We start from the raw sequence: 23167 nt of genomic DNA on the forward strand, positions 1-23167 counted from the left end.
GGAAAAGAAAATAGCTGTCAAATTTGCGAATAAATTGGCAAAAGATGATCAGGAGAAGGCCATGCAGTGTAATGGATCTTAAATTGTTGTATGCTAATTCATAAATAGCAATGGAACTGTTATATGCAAATAAAAATGGAACCCTCTACGAGCATTTGAAATCGATATTAGAAAAGCTGTAGGAGCAAAGTGTTGATTAATCTTGGTGACACAGATAAATAAATGAATGGATCAGCACATTAAGGTAGAAAACAGATGACTGTTTGAACAAGACTGACAAGAGGGTTAAATAAGAAGGGATGATGGCCACATGGGCTAACATAAGAACAAAAACAATCAATTATTGACAAATTTATTTAATTGGATAGATAAAAAAAACCTACTCACCAAGTGACACTAGCACAAACACATAAGAGACTGTTGTAATTGGAAGATTGCCAATTACAACAGTCTGTTATGTGTGTGTTCTGGCACTGCTTAGTAAGTAGATTTTTTATCCATCCAATAAAATAATTTTGTCAATAACTGATTGTTTTTATTGTTATATAAATAAAAGATAGACACTGATATGAAGATGAAGAGTGTTCAGAGAGTAAACAGACAGAGGACAGAAAAATAAGACATAGAAATACATTGAGAAGAGACTAAATTAAATCCCACTCAATTCTGCCTCAGACACCCAAAAGAACAAACAGACAGCTTTGTCATCCTCAGCCGATAGGCATCACTGGATGCAGATATGAGAGACATATGGTCAGCACACTGCTCTTCCAGCATTTGTCAGCTTTTGTGACTGGAACCGCTACTTCTCAGTTGTAGTTCCTCAACTGGTCTCTTAAGGGCTGAGTGTATCCCACCTGGCAGCAGCAATCGGCAGCCCCAGATAGTCACCCATCTAAGTGCTAGCCATGCCCACCAGAACTTAACTTCTGTGATCTGACGTAAACTAGTGTTACCACTGCAGCAGGGCCATTGGCACTGAGAAGAGAAAATAATCAAATATAGCTTAAGACCAGGTAAGAACCAAGAACGTAGCTGAGGCAGCTCTGGAAGTAATGGTAATTGGAAGAGTGTGAGGGAGGAGAGGAGCGGCTACCAATAGCATGACAAATACAGGTACTACATCAGTTATGAGTAATGGAAATGTGAAACACTGACCATGTCTAGGGAATGTGAATTGTGCCTTTAGGATGTAGCAGCCTTTCAGTGTATGAGCTGGCAGATAATAACATGGGATTAGTTCTGAATTTCAAATTGCCAGTCTTCTTTGAATAAAGTACAACTTACTGCTGAAGCTTCCTCCTTATATTTGTCCTCTTAATGGCTGATGATGTCATTATGTCATCTCAATGACAGCATAATTTGAATGTATTAACAACAGAGGTAGCAGTCAAGCACTGCCCCCATTCAGGCATGAACCACTGTAAGGTGAGGAGGTAAGCACTGACACTGAACTCTCAGTTGTTAGGTTGTCTCAAGTGAAGCACAAATAATCCCACATAATATCCAACACCATTCACTATGCAGTCACAGACAGTCTTCATTGTTCAGTATTTCTGTTCATTCCATAGACGTTCTTGTAAAAGAATTCAAGAAGTCTGTTGGACTTTTAGTTTCCCCAAAATGAATTTTGTGTCCTTTTTGGTAAGTTATCTTCTGAGATTGCAGATGTTGCTAGATACATGAGCTTGATGACACACCAAATTTGTGTAAAATATGCAAAACTGTTTATCCACGCACATCCTGGTTCTCTAACAGAACAGCTTGTCAGTATCTGCCTGAGTTAAAACATCCTCAAATAAGAACACTACATCTACTGAATAACTCACAAAAACATGTTGGATGCCATGCATTCCTAACAACAGAACTCTGTCATATTACAATTAAGTAAGGTGATCATACATGTGGCAGTTCATAACAACAGATGTGCAGATAGAGGCTGCGAAACTGTATACCTTCACTGAAACGTCTCATCTTGTATATGCTAATCCCTGGGCCCGATTTATGATGGGCTAATAGCATCGGTCAATGATACTGAAACCACTGTACACACAAGAATGCTTTATAGTAGCTTCCAGATTTGGTCTCAATAAAGAGGAATGGCCTTCTTAATAGGGTGAATTTAAAATAAAAATAAAAACATCACAGATTTTTTTCTATGTATACATCATTGCAATAAAATTGTAAACATGCAAACAGAGCCATAATATATCTTGTAATTTAGTATTAACTATGTTTTGTTACATTTTCAGATTTCAAGGTAATGTGACAGAAGAACCAAGATCTAGTACACTCATTTTCAAGCTAGCTGTAAATGTAAGAGATTTTATTTAAAGAAACAACCAACAGAATAGATGGAAGTAATAAATAAAGCACATCTTCAGAAGTACACATCCTACCACACATATGATGAGAAGTTTTGTATCTGACCTCCTGCAACTTCAGTGGAATTTCGGTGATGTTGCCTCGTACATTAATTTGCCGTAAAAGTGCCACTTGTACTAGATCTTCCTGCTGTAGACCCAACAGACTTGCAACTACTGATAAGATTTCTATGTCCTCTTCTGTAAGTTTACATTTCTCACCATCTATATCCTGTAAATAAAATGAGAATAACAGAAACTATTTCAAAACATACTAAAAAGTTAAAAGAACTACTTACATTGAGATGTAATTCTCTGTTAGAAATACAGGGAATGGCGTTATTGTAAAGAAAAATTTTTCATGGCTGTTTTGATTGCCAACAGTTAGTCTGCAATGTAAGTTTTCAAATTTGATGTAAGAGGTGGTTTGGCAGTGTTAGACTGTAACCAGCACCAGGCTGGTATGGTTTCTTAACGATGATACCACATAATACCACACACACACACTCTACCATCCTTTGTTCTTACCACTTAATAATTGTAGAAAACAATATCAAACTTGATTTTCACATGCTAGTGATCAGTGTTGGGAGTAACCACATGTAAATGATGTTGAGGACGTCACTGGGATAAAATACAGATGGTACTTGTACTCACTATTTGACAGTCTTGAAATATTTCTGTTTCCAGCTGCTGTGACCCCACTGTGTGATAGCAAGCTTGGCTGTGGGAGTACAGAATAGATGTGGGGTGGGAGAGGGAGATATAGTTGGGGAAAATGCTCTAGTGCCACCAGCTAGGTATAGCATCAGGAGATGCTATGCTGGAGGAAAATGATAATGGGGAGAAGCAGAGAAAGGGAAAGGACTACGCTGAAGAACTTTGGTGAAACAAAGTATGTATGGTTGGTTGGTCGGTTGGTTTGGGGGATGGGACCAAACAGTGAGGTCATCAGTACCATCAGATTAGGAAAGAAATGCTCCGTGCCATTTCAAAAACCATCCCAGCATTTTCCTGAAGTGATTTAGGGAAATCATGAAAAACCTAAATCAGGATGGCCGGGTGCAGGTTTGAACTGTTGTCCTCTTGAATGCAAGTCAAGTGGAGGTAAGTATGAGGCTAAAGTGGTAGCAGGAAAAGGGATAGAGGCAAGTGGAGGAGAGGGACTAGTGAAGGCTGAGGCCATGTGGTTAAAGGCACAAAAGAATGTTGCTCAGAGAGTTCCCAATAGCACAATTTAGGTAAGCTACTGTTAGTATGAACAAATCCAATGGTAAGGGCTGTGAAGGGTATCATGCTCAGCAACTGTGTGGTCCAGCTTTCTCTTGGTCACAGTTTGGTAGTGATTGTTCATGTGGACAGGGACATTTTGACATCACCCCTTCCTAAGGGCATCTCTCCTAATGCTGCAACTAGCAACCCATCATCCATGTCCCTGACATGTACTGACACACTCTCACAGGCACCACTAAAGTATTTCCCCCCAACCCCTACCCTGCTTAACCCCCCTCCCCCCACCTCATGCTTTTTCTGTACCCCTACTACTCACCCCAGGCTAGATCACAATAGTCCCCCCCCCCCCATACACACACAGAGAGAGTGAGAGAGAGAGAGAGAGTGTGTGTGTGTTCTTATGCTAGAGGACTTTGTTCAAAAGCGAATATTATCCAAAACTTAATTTTTAAAGGTGCCTATCTGCCACTCAACACCTCCCTTGAGTGGTGAGTACCCATCTATCCAATTCATATTTTTGTTGTTATTCCATTCCAGATTTTCCATAATTTGGAACATTGTACTTCACATGCCACATGAAATTATATAATATGTTTAAAAAATATGATAACATATTGATGAATAGGGGTCCTGCTGTTAATCAGTGCTACAAGTGAGCTTAAATCACCTGTGCTTTACAGCAAAGACAAACTTTTAATCTGGAAAAAATGGCAACCGTACACAATTTTATGAACTTACAAAAAAGAGAGAATTCACACAGAGTGGTATTGTTGTCTTACATTCCATTTCTATTTAGAAGAATTTGTGAAGCTGTGTATTAACATTGATTTATTTGCACTCAGGAGCCAATAACAGTATCTGGTCTTAATTACTGTTACAATTTTCTACCTAAAATTGTCATGAGAATGACACGTCTGAAAACCACATTCAGACTGATGATCAGAACCAACCTGGAACAGGCTAAGTTGAATCAAGACAACGTGACTTGATGATGAAGAGACACATATGTAACAGAGGATGGCATGTCTTTGCTATGTGAATGGAGCTACGAAAACATGTAGTTTTAATGTTGGAGCTGATGTTTATTATGTTGAACTGATAATTGACCAAAAATGGAAGTATACAGCTTGTGTTAGTACTTAAATTGGAATAAAATATTTAAGAAAGTTTTTATAGAATGTAAATGCTAGCTTTTGGACTTATCCTTTGACAAACTAAAGTAAAACACACACACACACACACACACACACACACACACACACACACACACACCTATGGCCTTGCATTGTGCCAGATAGACTGATAGTTCCAATGTTCTTTTGCAGTACGACTGGCTGTGCTAGGGATAGTGTCAGGTGGGGTAGGTGGAGTGGGAGGGAGGCAGGAGGCAGGGAGAGGGACTTGGGGGGCGGGGTGGATAGTGGCTCGGAGGGAGGCACCTCATTTGCTGGTTACGAATGCAGGAGGGAGGGTTGGCAGGTGTATAGTTTGGCATCACTGTAGTGGCCTGTGGGCAGCAGCAAACGCTGAAGGCAATGTGAGGACTTGAACTGGGAAGGGGTGACAGGGCAGAGAAAGCAGAAATTGTTGGGTGGAAGGAGCGGGGACAGAGGATCACGTGACAGTGTGGTCAGGACGATTACAGGAGTGGAGGATGTGTTGTAAAGATAACTCCCTCTCTGTGTAGTTCAGAGAAGCTGTTGGTGGAGGGTAGGATCAGTTTGGCATTGGCCACTCATCCTGGTGGACAGTTGGTTGGTAGTCATGTCAAAATAACAGGCTGTGCAGTGTTTGCATCACAGTTGGTATATTACATAGCTGCTTTCGCAGGTGGGCTGGCCTCTGATGAGGTAGGATAAGCCTGTAAGAGGAGTGGAGTATGAGGTGGTGGGTGGGTGGATTGGGCAGGTCTTGCACCTCTGTCTGCCACAGGTATATGATCCCTGTGATGAGGGGTTGGGAGAGAGAGTGGCATGGGGATGGAATAAGATGATGTGTAGGTTGGATAGGTGACAGAACACCACTTTAGGAGGGGTGGAAAGGATCTTGGGTACAATGTCTCAGTTCAAGGCAGGATGAGGGATAATCAAAGCTCAGGTCAAGGACATGGTTCAGGTGTTCCAGTCCAAGGTGATAATTGGTGATGAGGGGGACATTCCATTGTAGCTGAATCTTGGGGATGGTGGGAGAACTGGGAGTCTGCACGAGGACATGGCATGGGAAATCAAAACCTAGTCCACAAACAGATTTCCTGTTCCTGTTCCTATACCACACATCAAGGCTGATGTGTCACTAAGGATGCCACTTCCCTGTATACTAACATCCCTAATGCCTTAGCCTTGCCATTTTCCCAACACCTAGACTGACATCAAACCTACAACCCCCTTTCTGGACATCATGACCAACTATAGCCTCACCTACAATCAGAGAGAGAGAGAGAGAGAGAGAGAGAGAGAGAGAGAGAGAGAGAGAGAGAGAGTGTGTGTGTAAATGCCAAGATTATCAATGCCCTTCACACACATAACCTTTGAAGTAATCACCTACAAACAAATCGTGGTACAGCAATGTACATCTGCATGGCACCATACTATGCCAACCTATCTCACACCTGGTTCAGATTCATTCATGGCATCTTCATGGTGTGGACTCAGTGTGAGGACAACCGAGCCAAATTCCTCCATAACCTCAACACATTCACACTCATTCACTTCACCTGATCCTCCTCAACCCAATAAGCCACCTTTCTTGATGTTGACCTCACCTCAAAGGAGGCTACATCAGTACCTCCATACACATCAGACCTACCAATCACCTGCAATATCTCCAGATCGACAGCTGCCCCCCATTCCATATCAAAAAAACCCTTCCCTCCAGGTTATTGACCCATGGCCATCACATATGTAGTGACAAGCAGTCCTCTCCTAGTACACCATGGGTCCTGCTGAGGCCTTCACAGACCAAAATTACCCTCCCAACCTTATACAGCAACAGATCTCTGCTGCCTTGCCCATCCACTCACCTACCACCTCCAGCATTCCTACCATCTGGCCACAAAGGAGCCCCTGTAACTCAGTACAACCCAGCATTGGAGCAACTAAATCTCGTTCTCAACCATGGTTTCGACTACCTCACATCATTACCTGAAATGAGTTCATATCCTATCAATTATCATTCCCATCCCACCCAAAGTGGTATTTCACTGTCCACTGAACAAACACAATGCCCTTGTCCATCCCTACACAATGCCTGCTCCCAGCCCCTTGTCTCATGGCCCATATCCCTGCAATAGACCTAGATGCAAGACCTGTCCCATAGACCATTCCATCCCAATCTATTCTAGTCCAGTCACAGGCATCACTTACAGCATCAAGGAAAGGGCTACCTGTGAAAGCAGGCATGTGATCTATAAACTAAGCTGCAGTCACTGTGCTGCTTTCTTCAAGGACTTGACAATGAGCAAGATGTCTGTCTACATGAATGGCCACTGACACAGGCAGCTGTATCATTTAGTTTCTGTATATGCTGCCTTACACAATGTGCTTCACTTCAATGACTGCTTCACAGTCTGCATCATCTGCATCCTTCCTACCAACACCAGCTTTTCTAAATTGTGCGAGTGGGAACTCTACCTGCAATATATGCTACATTCCCATTACCCCAACAGCCCTCAATCTGTGCTAGTTCCTGTCCTCTACCCATCTATCCCCTTCCCTGTTCACACTACAGTGCTACACAGTCGTCTATTCCACCAACACACCTAGTCTTTTTCTCTCCTCTACTTCTCTCCTTTTGTGCTCCCCTTCTCCCCCCTCAAATATCCTGACTGCATCTAGCAGGCCTACCCTATGTCCACCAGGTTCCTGCATGCTCCCACAGGCAGCAGTACACCTTCTCCCACCTCTACCCTGCTATCCCTTCCACTCACCAAGCCCGCCTCTTCCTTACTCCCATCACCCACAGACTGGTTCTGCCATCAGATGCAGTTACTGTATGCAGTCTGGCCTCCACAGCCAGAGATAGTAGTCACATGTCTGAGAGTTGTGTTTGTGTGTGAGATTGTGTTTTCTATTTTTAAATGAAGGCCTTTTGACTGAAAGCTCAAATGAGTGGCAATCTTTTTCTTTAGGCCATCTGCAAATCAACATCTCCTCTGTATAGTGAATTGCAGTCTATTCTTTTCGACAAAAATAATCAATTTTTGAAAATATAAGTAACTGAAAAGCTAGAAAATCTACCACCAAGTGGCAGCAGGAGACCCAACATCCACAGAATTGCTAGCTTTCAGAGCCAGTGGCTCCTTCTTCTGGCAGAAGGGTTGAAGGGTAAGGAAGAGGGGTGAAGGAAGAGGGGTGAAGGAAGAGGGATGAGGGAAAAGAACCTGTGAGGTTTAGGAAAAAGGGTAGACTTTGGAATAGTCACCCAGAGCACTGGGTCAAGGGAGACTTATGGGACAGGATGATAAGCAAAGACCGTTTGTTAGGAACTGCACCAGGCAAGATTTGAAAACCTGAGAGTCATATTTAACCTTTTCATACTATTGTCGTTTTCAAGCCAATGTTATATGAAGCCACAAGCAAGAAATCATACATGGCTGGGGTATTAGTCTCAGGACTGACTAAAAATGAGAGGACATGAACTGTGAACGTGCCTAGGTTTTGAGGTGAATAACAAAATAGCTGTGAGATTTCACAACTATCTCCAGATTAATACCATGACTCAAATTACTGATACGTCAGATTTTCAATTTCCTGCAGTTGCAGACCCTGACTTGTGCCCATTATCTCAAAACCAGTTTTCTACAGCAGCTCATTTTAGGAAATACATTAAATATTATTATAAACATATAAATTTTAGATTTCTGTCAACAATGAAAATTTATGACATACTGCACAGTGCTACACAAGGTTATGAACAGAAAAGGTGCTATGCCACACAGTAAAATGTCACGGCACACAGTATGGTAGGAGATACATCAATAAACTATTGTTAGGTGAGATTTGATAAGAACGTTGAGGCAAATAATCCCTGTTGATAACATGTGATGTAAGTTCACAATGGTGCACAGTAGGCTATAATGGAACAGAACATGTATATGAAACTCTTGTGCCAATTTGTAATATGTAAAATGCAGTTTATTTAAACAAAATTACATCAACTATTTTGATGCATCAGAAATTATGCTAATTTTATGTTAACAATATGGTATTATTTCGAATGCCTTAAAAATACTGCACAATCACTTGTACATAATCCTATTTAGTGTTGCAGCAGTGGAATCTGGGTTCCGGGATTCATAACTCTATGACTGTGTGTTCCTTATTGTTGCATTATGTAGAGATTGAATATTTGTCTTTGTATAAACCAGAATTGTTACAACTTGCTGAGAGAACATTTAGTTTTACATAGAAGAGCAAGTGTAGTAGACTTGTGTAACACAACCAAGTTACAGTGTAACTTTGTTCACCTATGAACCCCAAAGCATCAGTCGGAAAGACAAAATATTAATTTCTATGCTAGATAACAGGAAAAATATATGACATTTGAGAGTTGAAAATACATTCTTTTCATGAGTTGGCATCTACTCAGTTTCTATGATGTGGGAAACAGAATAGCATATAGTCTTAGAGTTAGCGAATTTTGCAACACAGTTGGCACAGCTGAACATTAACATGGCAAAATTCAGTCCTAAGCTCTTAAAAATTGGTCCTGCCAGACAATTTGAGTGTGTTTTTAGCTTTCCTCTCGTCAATATAGTTCAATGTTGGGCCTGGGATGCACATTACACAAGCAACAAAGAAGTCCATCTTTCAAAAGATGTCCATAGAATTTTAACTGTGCACATTTAAAATATAGAAAAGATGAAAATAATTCAATACATCCATTAATATTGCTAATTGTGAAGTTCTGTAAGGAAAGAAAGTGTTATAATTATCATCAAAGTTGAATAACTGATTTTTCTAGTTTATATACTTTTCAGTTTGTAGAAGTACCATTCCAATTTTTCTAACAACAAACAGGATCTTTTTCAGCGGTTCCTTTCTTTTTTTTTCTATTTCATAAATTTCTCTGTCAGTAGGTATATGATTAAAATATCTTTCGTATTTCTTCTAGCTTAATTTTCTAACTTATTAATCATTTATATAATAGAGGGAAACATTCCACGTGGGAAAAATTATATATAAAAACAAAGATGTGGTGACTTACCGAACGAAAGCACTGGCAGGTTGATAGACACACAAACAAACACAAACATACACACAAAATTCAACAACATTTTGTGTGTATGTTTGTGTTTGTGTGTCTATCGACCTGCCAGCACTTTTGTTCGGTAAGTCACCACATCTTTGTTTTTATTAATCATTTAGTTAGACTCACACAGAATTTAGCAACATGAAGTTATAATTTCAGATCCTTAACTGAAAAAAAAATGATACCCTTAATCATATTATTAACAATTTAAAACTATGTATTTTGTGTATGCTAGTAGAATATGATTACTTTTAGCTCTCAAAGTAATCTATATTAACATAATACTGAACAGATAACTATCAATCCTTTGAGGTACAGTAACGTTTGTGCACTTCCTCTCAAATTTAGTTCTTGGGACAAGACACATCTTCACAATCACCATATACAAGGCCTCTGTTCATATGCTAGAACACACAGTAGAAACATGCATCATCACTGCTCATGTGGACATTCTGACTTCCTTTTTTTACTCTAATTTGCTGCTGCTGATGTCCCTCTTGTCTCATTTTTGTCCTTAAATCAATGACACTGTCTGGTACCTTCAACACATAACAGTGACAGCAGCGGACACTGTTCTTAACACCATATCAAAAATGTAAAAGATTAATAAAAGTGAAGACAATACCTCAAAGCTCATGTTGCCCAGCCAGAGGATGGCGGACAGGACGCTGAAAATACCATCGCACATCTCTGCTGGGATGTGCAGCACGTTGAAAGCGAGCCTCAGTGCATCAAACTTGCGTGCATCGCACACGCCGTCGATGCGGACGCAGCCCGACTGGTCGAGGTAGCGGTAGTGCTCGGCTGGCTTCAGCCTCAGCTGCTCTGCCAGCTCTTTGTTGTTCTGAAACCAGAGTGCCATACAACACTCACTATATTGTGATCTCTCCTATCTTTGTGAATTCCTCCATGAAACAATACCTCACTTGAGATTAGTTAATGCTGTCTCATGATATTACACAGTAAGAAAAAAATCAATTTACAGTTTCAATTGTATATATACTCCGGCAATACTGACCTTACGACTGACCTTACGACTTATCTTAGAAGAAAGATTAAGGAAAGGCAAACCTACGTTTCTAGCATTTGTAGACTTAGAGAAAGCTTTTGACAATGTTGACTGGAATACTCTCTTTCAAATTCTAAAGATGGCAGGGGTAAAATACAGGGAGCGAAAGGCTATTTACAATTTGTACAGAAACCAGATGGCAGTTATAAGAGTCGAGGGACATGAAAGGGAAGCAGTGGTTGGGAAGGGAGTAAGACAGGGTTGTAGCCTCTCCCCGATGTTGTTCAATCTGTATATTGAGCAAGCAGTAAAGGAAACAAAAGAAAAATTCGGAGTAGGTATTAAAATTCATGGAGAAGAAATAAAAACCTTGAGGTTCGCCGATGACATTGTAATTCTGTCAGAGACAGCAAAGGACTTGGAAGAGCAGTTGAATGGAATGGACAGTGTCTTGAAAGGAGGATGTAAGATGAACATCAACAAAAGCAAAACAAGGATAATGGAATGTAGTCTAATTAAGTCGGGTGATGCTGAGGGAATTAGATTAGGAAATGAGGCACTTAAAGTAGTAAAGGAGTTTTGCTATTTGGGGAGCAAAATAACTGATGATGGTCGAAGTAGAGAGGATATAAAATGTAGGCTGGCAATGGCAAGGAAAGCGTTTCTGAAGAAGAGAAATTTGTTAACATCCAGTATTGATTTAAGTGTCAGGAAGTCATTTCTGAAAGTATTTGTATGGAGTGTAGCCATGTATGGAAGTGAAACATGGACGATAAATATTCTGGACAAGAAGAGAATAGAAGCTTTCGAAATGTGGTGCTACAGAAGAATGCTGAAGATTAGATGGGTAGATCACATAACTAATGAGGAAGTATTGAATAGGATTGGGGAGAAGAGAAGTTTGTGGCGCAACTTGACCAGAAGAAGGGATCGGTTGGTAGGACATGTTCTGAGGCATCAAGGGATCACCAATTTAGTATTGGAGGGCAGCGTGGAGGGTAAAAATCGTAGAGGGAGACCAAGAGATGAATACACTAAGCAGATTCAGAAGGATGTAGGTTGCAGTAGGTACTGGGAGATGAAAAAGCTTGCACAGGATAGAGTAGCATGGAGAGCTGCATCAAACCAGTCTCAGGACTGAAGACCACAACAACAACAACAACATATACTCCGTGATGTCATCAAACCTAACACATATTATAAAATTTACAATACGAGTGGGTATCAATTTCTTCACATAAAATTAAATAGAAATGTTGTACAAAAATCGATTTTTGTAGGTTGTGAATTATCTACCATTTCACTGAATACACAGGGTTTTTCACAAGTGATGGTCAATGTCAATATTCAGGGATATGACAAGAATGATCATTCGAAACAAAAAAGTCAAGTAAACATGGGTTCTGAAACATGTTCCTTACGTGCTATGAGCAATTCTTAATCTTCCATACTGTGAAACAAATCTTTTCCACTGCAAGCTCTTTGCTTTCCATATTTTTGGGAGTGGTAGTATGGGCCAAAACAAGAAAAAAAGTCCAGTAAACATGTGCTCTAAAACGCATACCTTAAAAGTAAAAGTTATGAGCACTTAGCCATTAGAAGAGTTGTGTTTCAAAGTAGCGAAGATGAACAAGGGCTCATAGCTCTTAAGGTATGCATTTTAGAGCTCATGTGTACTGGATATTATTCTTGTTTTGATCCATGCTACCACTTCCCAAAATATAGAAAGCAAAGAGCTTGCAGTAGAGGAGATTTGTTTCATAGAATTGGAAATCAAGCATTGCTCATAGGTCTTAAGGTATAAGTTTTAGAGCCCATGTTTACTGTACTCAGGGTACCCTCCGCCACACACCGTCAGGTGGCTTCCAGAGTATGGATGTAGATGTAGACTATTTTGTTTTGAATGATCATTCCTGTCATATCCCCCAGTATTAACCATCACTTCTGAAATACCCTATATATTTAACATTGGTGTACTTAAAATTAACTAAGACATAAATGTGTTAATTTTGTAAAACCATTAGCACAAATATTTTTGCAAACGCTATAATATTTAAATGACAATTTATGCGAGAACAATGCGAAAAATTTCTACTGAATATCTGTGCCAATGGGTAAATTCTTTGAATTACCAGTACATATACCTGCATAATAGTCTTTGTGCTGTCTGCTCAGTGCTCACACCTGGCAGGAAAAAGTGTTATATGAAAAGTGATGGCAAGAGAGTTTAAGGAGTAATCATGGTTAGTTATTGAAAGAAGAGACCTGTGGATCCTTTTGAACGACATATTTTGTGAACCAATCATCTCCGAAGATTCAATGAAGAAACTGTTTCATTTCTCAGCTAGTAAATCATCAACTGAACAAACGTAGAAAACGTTTATTCCTACATACAGAAAGTACCCAAAACCATCATATGCCTGAAAGAAGACATCGAGGTCAACTTCAAGACAATCAGCTTAGTAAAAGAATTATATTTTAGCAAAGAGGACATGCCACTCAATTATATCTTTCAGAAAAATGACGAAAATCCATTTCATGGCTACGTATTGTATAGACATAATTGAATCGGCTTGTTATCTCTTGCAGGTCTAGTTTAATAAGGATGTGACAGTTGAGCAGTGTTGCCAATTCATTTTTCCTACAAGATATGTGCAACGTCCCTATGTTCACCTAGAAAGCAAAAAATTATAGACTGATGAAACACAAAAAGAAAAAAGTTAATCAGGTATTGGCTAATAACATTTTCCCTTTATTAACAATTCTGGACACTGAACGGTCATTGTTTTCAAGCAAAATATTCATGGTGTTATTTGGGAAGCTTGCTCCTGCTAGAGTTTTCGGCAACTGTAGAATCAACGAAAATGTCTTTTATGAGCTCATGTATATGATCTACCGTTGGCAACGATAGTGAGTGCTCAGCTAATACTGACTCCAGTCTTATTTCAGCAGCTTTGGTGTCCTCTTCGAGCTTAAGACTGGTGGTGCTTGTAGTAGGTTGATGTACCCATGATACAAGCAGTCTGTTTAGTAAATTGTGACACTCTACCGTTGAGCGAGTCGCGATTCGCGTGTTTCAAAAGTTCACTTCTTCCAGCACTCAAACTAACATCAGGCAATCCTGCAGTGAACCCGATAACTGTCCTTGGGATCTGCAGTTAACCAACCATTAAACTGTTCTTGCTCTTGTCACTTCCCTAAATGTCTGTTTTGTAACTCTCTTCTTTGGTGCTGAAACCATAATAATAATAAAAATACTAATATTACAGTTACACGCCCCAAAGAAAATAAACTATAGCAGCTAAAGTTAGTGCTAAAGGACCTCAACTGGTCTAGGCGGTCTGTTTAACCTTTGTTTTCAACATGTGAACACACAACAAAGACAGAAAAACACTTGCAGCCGCAGAAGTTGAAAATGTAACTGTGGAAGTAACAAAGGTGTAGAGAATACAGAAAACGCGCTAGAAGTTGCCTGATGGACCTCTGGTTTCGGTCATCACACGTCAGCCCCAGTCGGAGCAATTCATCTACATCTATGAAAACCACTGTGAGGTACATTGCAGAGGGTACGTCTCATTGTACCAGTTATTAGGGTTTCTTCCCGTTCCATTCACGTATGGAGCACTGGAAGAATGATTGACTCAATGCCTCTGTGCGTGCAGTAATTATTCTCACGATCCCTATGTGAGCGATACGAAGGGATCATAGTATATTCCTAGAGTCATCATATAAAGTCGGTTCTTGAAACTTTGTTAATAGACTTTCTCGGGATAGTATACGTCTGTCTTCAAGAGTCTGCCAGTTCAGTTCCTTCAATATTACTGTGACATTCTATCACGGATTAAACAAACCTGTGACCATTCATGCTGCTCTTCTCCATATATGTTCAATAGCCCTATTAGTCCTATTTGGTTTGGGTCCCACACACTTGAGCAATGTTCTACGATGGATCGCGTGAGCGATTTGTAAGCAAATTGCACTTTCTCATTATGTTACTAATAAACCGAAGTCTACCACCTGTTTTACCCACGACTCAGCCTATGTGACCATTCCATTTATATCCCCACAAAGTGTTATATCTAGGTATTTGTATGTGTTGGCTGATTACAGCAGTAACTCACTGATTTAGTCATAAGATACTACTTTATTTCGTTTTGTGATGTGCACAATTTTATACTTCTGAACATTGACAGTAAGCTGCCAATCTTTGCACCACTTTGAAATCTTATCAAAGTCTGACTGAATATTTGTTGCAGCTTCTTTCAGATGGTATTTAATTACAGATAACTGCATCATCCACAAGAAGCCTGATGTTACTATTAATAATGTGTGCAAGGTCATTAGTGTACAATATGAATAATAAGGGTCCCAACACATTTCCCTGGGGCACATCCAAAGTTACCTGTTCGTGTTGATTGTCTTAGATATTCAAAATAGTTGCTATCATTAGTATTTCCTCAGCAGTGCATATTTTCTTCCCTATGGTTGGCAACTTTGCAGTTGTATTGGGCTGTACGTCACAGGTGCCTGCATAATGGTGAAGAGGCCAAACCAATATCAACGTAACTGGATAAAAAACCAGACCAGACCGGACTTCTGCATAGAATCTGACAATCTACCCTGTCACCAAAATATGGTTTCTAGGCAGCACACTAGTTCGCTTGTATGATACTGCCGTATAACTTTTAAAGATTTACCAAATAGTCGAAGCTAGTCGGCAACAATCCAAATGCACATTCAGTCATAATAATTGAACCATTTGTGGTTCTCCCAACCACCTCTATGAAATGAGGTCGCTATGACCTTTCGAAAGAATGGGCAAAGTCGAAAGCGATTGTCCATTCTAATAAATTAAAATCTGATCAATACTGCGGCTTATACATTTTATTTGATTATTTTGTGCCATATTCATCAGAAAATAGCACCTGATGGAAAGTTCCCATTAAATTCCCTGCAATGGTAATGCCTCGTCTAACACTAGAACGTACAATATTATATCCTCTTGACCATTTTATGATCAGATACAGGTAATTCAGCTATTCCGTTTCTTATTTTTACACTTAATAAGCTATCTGTGCATTTACATGACCCATTGAGCCTGTATCAATTGTAACAATTTTAAGTTTGTTGCCGTCAAGTACAACCAGTGCACTCAAGCGATAACATCATTGATGCCACCCCTATCCATTTTTTCACACAAGCAACATATCATTTGGTGATCCCTTTCCATCGCTCCCTCACACATTAGTTGCAGTTCCTTAGGCTCTTAGTAAGTGTTTCACAAAAATATCTAAATCTGGTGAGCATGGAAACGGGTTGTTTTCGCTACTGCTTGTGATAAAGCCCGTGTACAAATTTTGCACCTCTAGCATAGGGTGACCAAATTATTTTTCGGTGAAAACCAGGACACATTCACCCGGGTGCCAGTGGACACCTCATTCCACATGTACCCAGGTTTCTTAATTTTAAATATTAATGTTTTGTTGATACATTTTGTTAACCCGATTATTATAACTAATAAGAGGATACAAAAGATTGATATAATCTAGATTATCTGTATGATTAATGACATTTAATAAACATATACAGTAATAAAGAAATGTATTACGATTTTACAAAATTTTACAGCCATTCAACTTTTAATCAATTAAAATCAACATGAGCTTTAATATTACTGAGCAGTTGTAGATGGAATTGACTGTCCTTGGAGAAAACAGTATTTTTCACTGCCTCCAGCCTTCTTGATCATGTCTTTGTTCTTTGAGACACAGTGATAAAACTTGGCACAATCCATTTTGTAGTTGTACAGGATCTGCAGGATTGCTTCAAGAGAGTCCACCTCCATTATGTTTCTTTCATCAGTCCACTGGATATTGACGAACGAAAATATTCTTTCCACATTGGCATTATGGGCTGGGATCTGGGATTGCAAATAAATACCTTGCAATTATTACCAACTCAGAGTAATGCTGAAGACAATCACAGCTTTAAAAAAAAACTCACCCACTTCTCATGACATTCCAATATCGTTTTTCTTTTTCTTTTTTTTTTTCCATCATTCCACTTGTGAAGACTTTCTTCAACAAAATTTGTCAGTATGCCGAACTGATCAAAGAGAATGGAATCATCGATTTCAATCTCCTTACTCTTCAAATAAGAAACTGTCTCTTCAACACTTTCCCATTTTGGCACTCTCTTCAGTAACATCCAATCAAACACCGGTGATGAGGGTAAATATGAGGCGCTCCACTTGCTGAGATATTCTACACAAGTGTCATAAAACTTGTTAACTTCTTCTCTAAAACTCCTTTCCGCTGCTTCTGATACTTCTGCTCTTTTAAGGACAGATTTAACATTAAAAGAAATGGACTGATGTACTCTCCTCTTACTAACAGTTTCCAGAGTATTTTTCAAAACATCATTTACCTCTATTAGACTTTTCGTGCTTCCCTTAATTTCCTTTACCCCATGCTCCAAAGCGCTAAGCTGACTGCGAATGAACCATAAGTAGGCTTCACTTAAAGAGTTACTGAAAAACTGAACCAATATTTTGGGGGCTTTGTCTTCATTTAAGAAAAAAATCTTTTAACGGTTCAAACAGGCGGATTACTCTTTCAACTGCTGGAAACAGTGATAACCAGCGAGTTTTCGAGTGACACATTACATTCATATATTCAGTTCCCACATAATCACAGAACTCCTTAAGCCTCTCTGTTCTAACAGTATATATGTAAAAGTGTGAGTATACATTCATGACGATAGTTTCAACATCACAGCTTAAACTGCCAGCAGATGTCTGCACGTTATTGTTTAAAACATGTGCAGTGCACCCTATGCCTTCAATGTTTTCATGCAACGTTGCCTTTAATTTGGTAAATATTTTGCTTTTGCCTTGTCTTTTTAAACCACCAAAGTTTGTGTTGGTGTTGTCTCCACAAAATGCCACACATTTATTTTTCTCAAGATCAAACATTTCGATAGTATTCATACAAAATCTTGAAATTTTGTCAGATGTTTCATTAGGTAGGGAACTCACCTTCAAAAGTTTGGTCTGAATTCCCTGATTAATATCGAAAAACTGAACAACAAACGGAAATATTTTAGTGGCCTTATGATTGCTGCCATCAGTGAATATCCCATAGAAAGAAGACTTTTTGATGTACTCGAGGCTTTCCTTTACACTCTGGGGAGCAATAACTCCTTTCACTAAGGCTGACACTTTAGTTCTTGCTGAACTAAACTTTTTTGCAATGGAAGAATCATCAAACACAATGCTGTTAAGCTTATTAGTACAATCACTAGATCTATAAGTTTGATGATGTTTTACTGTGTGGCAGGCTAGTGTACGCTCGGCTGCTCGAACTTTCGTCTCTTCACTTGACTGATGTTTCACAAAATAAGTTTGTAGAGTTTTACTGCCGCTCGGTGCACTGTATCTGTTAATGTGTTTCTATGACCTAATGTGACCAACTATGTCGGAACGTCCACCATGACTTATACTAATAAAACAGTTACATACAGAACACTCTGCTTCGTAATCAAAACGACCTTTTTTAATGAAATTCCATTCCTTGGAATAACAGTCACTGAACTTGCAGGCACGTTTCGGCATTGCGTTTCACAGTACTGCAGCAATAATATCACTAATATGAGAAAAAACTATTGCAGTTTGTCTGACAAAACATCAACTACTACACTGTTCTGACAATGAGTGTGTGAGTAAGTGGCGCGACAATCGGACGGTTTCATAGCTCTGTCACATTAATTTACTACTTGTTGGCCTAAGTACCGCTCAAAGTAAATTATTGCCTGAGTGTATCAATACTGATACTGTGATTACTAGTATGGGACAATGGAGGTTTTAGACAAATAAGCTAAAATATATTAATTTCTTGTGTTGTATTTCCTTTAATATAGCGAAATCCCAAAAATTTGAGAAAGTTTCGCGAAATGTACTTAAAAACCGAATTCCGCGACTTTTGAGCGTCCCGAAACAAATTTTCGGGACACCGGAACCCAGGGATGAAAACCGGGGCAATCCTGGTTTTCGGGACGTTTGGTCACCCTACTCTAGCACTGCTCTCAGCTTGCTGCCCCAAGCAACTGCTTATTTGTGATTTTTTAATTTCTTATTATTTGTGATTTCTTTAATGATTTTTTACATTTATAAAATTAAAAGTTTTTTTAACTACGCAAACAGCATCTTTGCGATCTATTGGGCCACAGTAACAGAGGAAATTCCACCTAGTTTCGCGGTGTCTAACTCTTGTCATTTTCTCCCTAATAAAATTAGCCCTCCAAGAGCGAGCGAAGGGTCATCCAACGTAACACTTCTAGCACAAAAAGCACTTCTGGCGTACGTGATAGCAGTCATAGCCTCCACTTTCTCAAACGACACGGTGAAAGCGGTGTTTTTCATTTCATTCCGAGCAGTTGATTATTTGTGATTTTTTTAATTGATTTAGCATCAACTCGTCAAAAAGAAACAGGAAGGCACTGGTGACAGAATCGTCCACTCAGTGGCAGGCATACGCAGTCGGCCGCCCTGTGATATTCACGATGTTCAACGCAGCTGTTCTTCCAGGTGACGGCGTGCTAGCGCCTTTCCATTCTGTTCCGTACCATCTGTAGCAGTCATCTTCACTGTTGGTCAGCTGGCTCTTGAGAAAGTTGTGGAGAGAACTGAGATGGAAAGACATCTACTGACGGTTCTCTTTTTCAACCTCACTACCTTCGGCGTCAGTTGTCTCTGGCAGAAAATCACCACCTGAATCCGGTAAGTCACAATTTGATTCCATATTTGAATTCTCCAGAACGCACAAAATCTGTCTTTAATAATACCGCGATGAAGCGACATAATTTAAAAAGCTGTTACAAGCAAAAAACGTTTCTAACTGATGACGAGAATAACAACAGCGAGACACAAAACACGACTGAAAAGTTAAATAATGATGTCCAGCGCGCCAACTTTCAACAGTGGATATATCACCATTGCAGCAGTGATTGTCGAAGAAAGTAAACCGTAACTCAAGTACTGTAGCGGTACATTTGTAACTATAATCCAGATTAGGTGGGACAGGCTGTAATCCGGATGACCAAAAATACTCTACAAACGCAAAAACTCTAATACGTACAATATACAAATCTTTCATTTTGACATTAACGAGAAGAACTGTTTTGGCACGGAGACTGTAGTCCATTCACGTTTATTTACTGCAGAATTGTGTAAGTTTGTTTCAAATTTACATGGCGTTTGAGAGCAGTACGATCGCGTAGACGTTTCACGAACATCAGTTCGGCTGGGGTAGTTTCTGATTGACGTTCTAGGTAAACCACAACTCTTTCCACCCGTGCCATTGTCTCCGTAAGGGATATTATTTCTTCCCTTGAAATGTCACTTTGTTGTGTACTTCAGCATCACTGTCGCCCTCTGTAACACAATAGACGGCTATCCAAATTTCGTAATCGGTCATCGTAGTGTAACCGACAACACTGTCATTTTGCAATCAACTTTTTCTCCATGGAAGTAATTACATTCTTTCGCTTCGAAGACATTTCAGTCACGCATTCTCAAAACCCGGGTCCACAACAATAATTCAGGTACAGTTTCTCAACTCTGTAGGGGAACATATTCACGACAGTGGTCATGGTACGCGTAAGCGTGGGATCGGCGATCTATATGCTGCCTGCATTGTCAACATGACAATTCCAGGCAAATCATTCCGGACCAACTGCATACCGCACATTTTCACGTTAAAAAAGGAAGGAGATCTCTTGCTGTTCTAGGCATACTACATGAAATTTCTATGAGAATTGCACAAACAGAAGAAGAAAAAAAAGATAAATCACTAGGTTTGATGGAAAGATGTTATTAACGGAATTCGTCAAGGCGGAAATAAAAATTACAAAGTGTTTTTTCATCCTTTTTTCTTTTTTATGCTAACAGGATTTATGACATTAATTGCATTTTGTAATACGAAATTCAAATTTGTAGAAATTTTCTTAACTATTTCCTCTACAAAACATGCAGAGACCTGAAGTAGTAGGAACATTGCTTGACGGTTTAACTTTAACATGGAATCCAGGTATTCTTCCTATCATTACCACTGCATCATCGGTTCATGCACCAACACATTTGTTCCATTCAAAGCCTGTCTCACAGAAAAGTTCGTTCACTGTTTTAAACATCTGGTCACCTATAACATGCCCAGCTAATAACTTACACACACAATAGTAATTTTTCGTGCACTCTCTCAGCATTACTATACCTGACATAATACCAACAGCTGCGTGATATTTGGAGCATCAGTCGATTCATCCACCTGCATTGTACATTTCGAACCCGCTTTAATTTTTGCTCCCACTGGTCATTTCTAATATCCAAAATACGTCGATTTATTGTATCATTCGATAGAGGAACTTTTCTTTATTGTATGGGAATTTTTGGTCCAGAATAATTCCATTCATTCTTATAACCAGTGAAAAAACTGCGACCAACCGTTGCAGAGGCGGCCCTTCTCCAACGTTGGGGAGGGGGGCTGCACCGCATCCAGGTGCAGTCTCCGGGTAAGGGGGAGAGACAGAGCGCACAATCCATCACTCAGCCAATTATTAATTTGTACTCAAAGTTGCTGTATCGCTAAATTATTGCAAAATTAACATCCTGTGCTGGAATAGTCAGTCAACTGAACCTCAGCGTCAGCTGGGGTGACAAGGTAGACTAGGGTCGTGTGAATGGTTATAAGAAGCGAGTGGTTACAGTTATTCATCTTTTACAGCACAATGCAAACACAGTTGCCGAAAGTAAGTGATGAGATTAAAAATTACGAAAAAACACTGTACTTTCACATCATTACGCGACCTCCCAAAAATGTTCACGCGACCCCGGTTTGAGAATCCCTGGACTAAATCAACAAAATCTCTTCGAGTGTGTGAATCACATAATCTCAACAAAAAAAAAAAAAAACTTCGTATACGTTACGTAGTCCGGAAGCTACAATATATCGAAGCTGTAAAGTACGTATTGAAACAGTCTGTCTGTTCAGTGACATACATCACTTCTGTACAGTACATAACATCCAAAGAGTATTTAAGGTTGACCAACTCTCACCAATATTTTCCTCTGCGCTTTTTCTATGAAGCACAGACATTCGTCAAGAGAAGCTCACATAATGACACAGGCAGTGTATTGGCTCACCTTGGCCGCTTCAACCAGCTGGTAGAAAACGTGGTAGTTCCTTTCTCCGGGGCTCTGGAACGTGATCCTTGACTGCTCCAGCAGGTAGTCTTGTATTATACAACCCTTTATCATCCATTTGCTGTCGAAACAAACTTGCATAAACTTCCCAAACCTACTGGAGTTGTCATTTCTGACGGTCTTCGCGTTGCCTGAAAAAAAAAACAATAAAAAGATATTGGTAATTTTATCTGCAGTGCTTTACAAAATAATTCTAATCTTTACAAAAAAAATTACAAAAACAACTATGTTAAGTGAAAGATGACACTTAACATTAGCCGGGATTAGCTTATAGTTTTCTAAACAGAATAACTGTTAATTAAGATAACTGCATTCACGTATAAGATAGCGTCAAAGGAAACAAGAGCTTCTTAGTGAATGTGCCGTCTCAGGAACCACTCACATATTTATAAGAGCACTGAATTAAAAAATTACAAGTCGTGCACTATGATCATCTTATTGGTTGTCCTAACGTATAGTTACTGCACACCAGCTTCGGTTATGAAAGTAATTATTGTATTTTTTTCAACAGTCGTTGAGAGGTCATTATAAACTATTTGCCTCAACAATGTGAATCTCTTTATCCATATTATTTTGTGAGATACGGGGTCCAAATCACCGTTTCGCAGATTGTTTACGTGAATATCGGTATTTTTCCCTAGGCAGGTCACGAGTACCTTAACTTCCCACGAGTACCTTAACTTCCTCTACCAATTGATTATAAGGTTCACCTGCAACGACTCCGTCGTTGAAAAGACTCGAGGGGTGGGAGTTATCCATTTGGTCTATTACGGCTTGTTCAGTAAGAACACCAGACAGTGTTGCTAACTTTTTAGGGCCAACACTGGCTTCTTCTTAATACCATTTATATGGCAAATGAGTGGCTAAGGTGGGGTTCGGAAATATGCCTTTTTTTATTTTTTTTTTTTTGCAATCATTTGGTTGCTTTTCCTAGTTTTCTTTCTTGACAACAAGAAAGTATTAAAATCCATGTTGATTAAAGAAAAATTATTTGTATTAAACTAAGATTTCAAAACTCATTTCAATAGTCCAGAAAATGTATTATTAGATTGAATT

At 39.4% G+C, this 23167-nt stretch overlaps 1 protein-coding gene across 1 annotated transcript in view; it reads right to left on the minus strand.

Moving 5' to 3' along the window:
• The window catches only part of LOC126480634 (myosin-I heavy chain), an 804636-nt gene that overhangs the window by 195877 nt on the left and 585592 nt on the right, over nt 1-23167 (minus strand). Inside the window, exons 5-7 of the mRNA XM_050103881.1 lie at nt 22052-22242; nt 10471-10689; nt 2431-2595 (exon numbers count right to left, since the gene is read on the minus strand). Coding sequence (XP_049959838.1) covers nt 2431-2595; nt 10471-10689; nt 22052-22242 — 575 coding nt within the window. The remainder of the gene's footprint in view (nt 1-2430; nt 2596-10470; nt 10690-22051; nt 22243-23167) is intronic.

Source organism: Schistocerca serialis, chromosome 1 (assembly GCF_023864345.2).
Source record: "Schistocerca serialis cubense isolate TAMUIC-IGC-003099 chromosome 1, iqSchSeri2.2, whole genome shotgun sequence".
Classification (NCBI taxonomy): Eukaryota; Metazoa; Arthropoda; class Insecta; order Orthoptera; family Acrididae; genus Schistocerca; species Schistocerca serialis.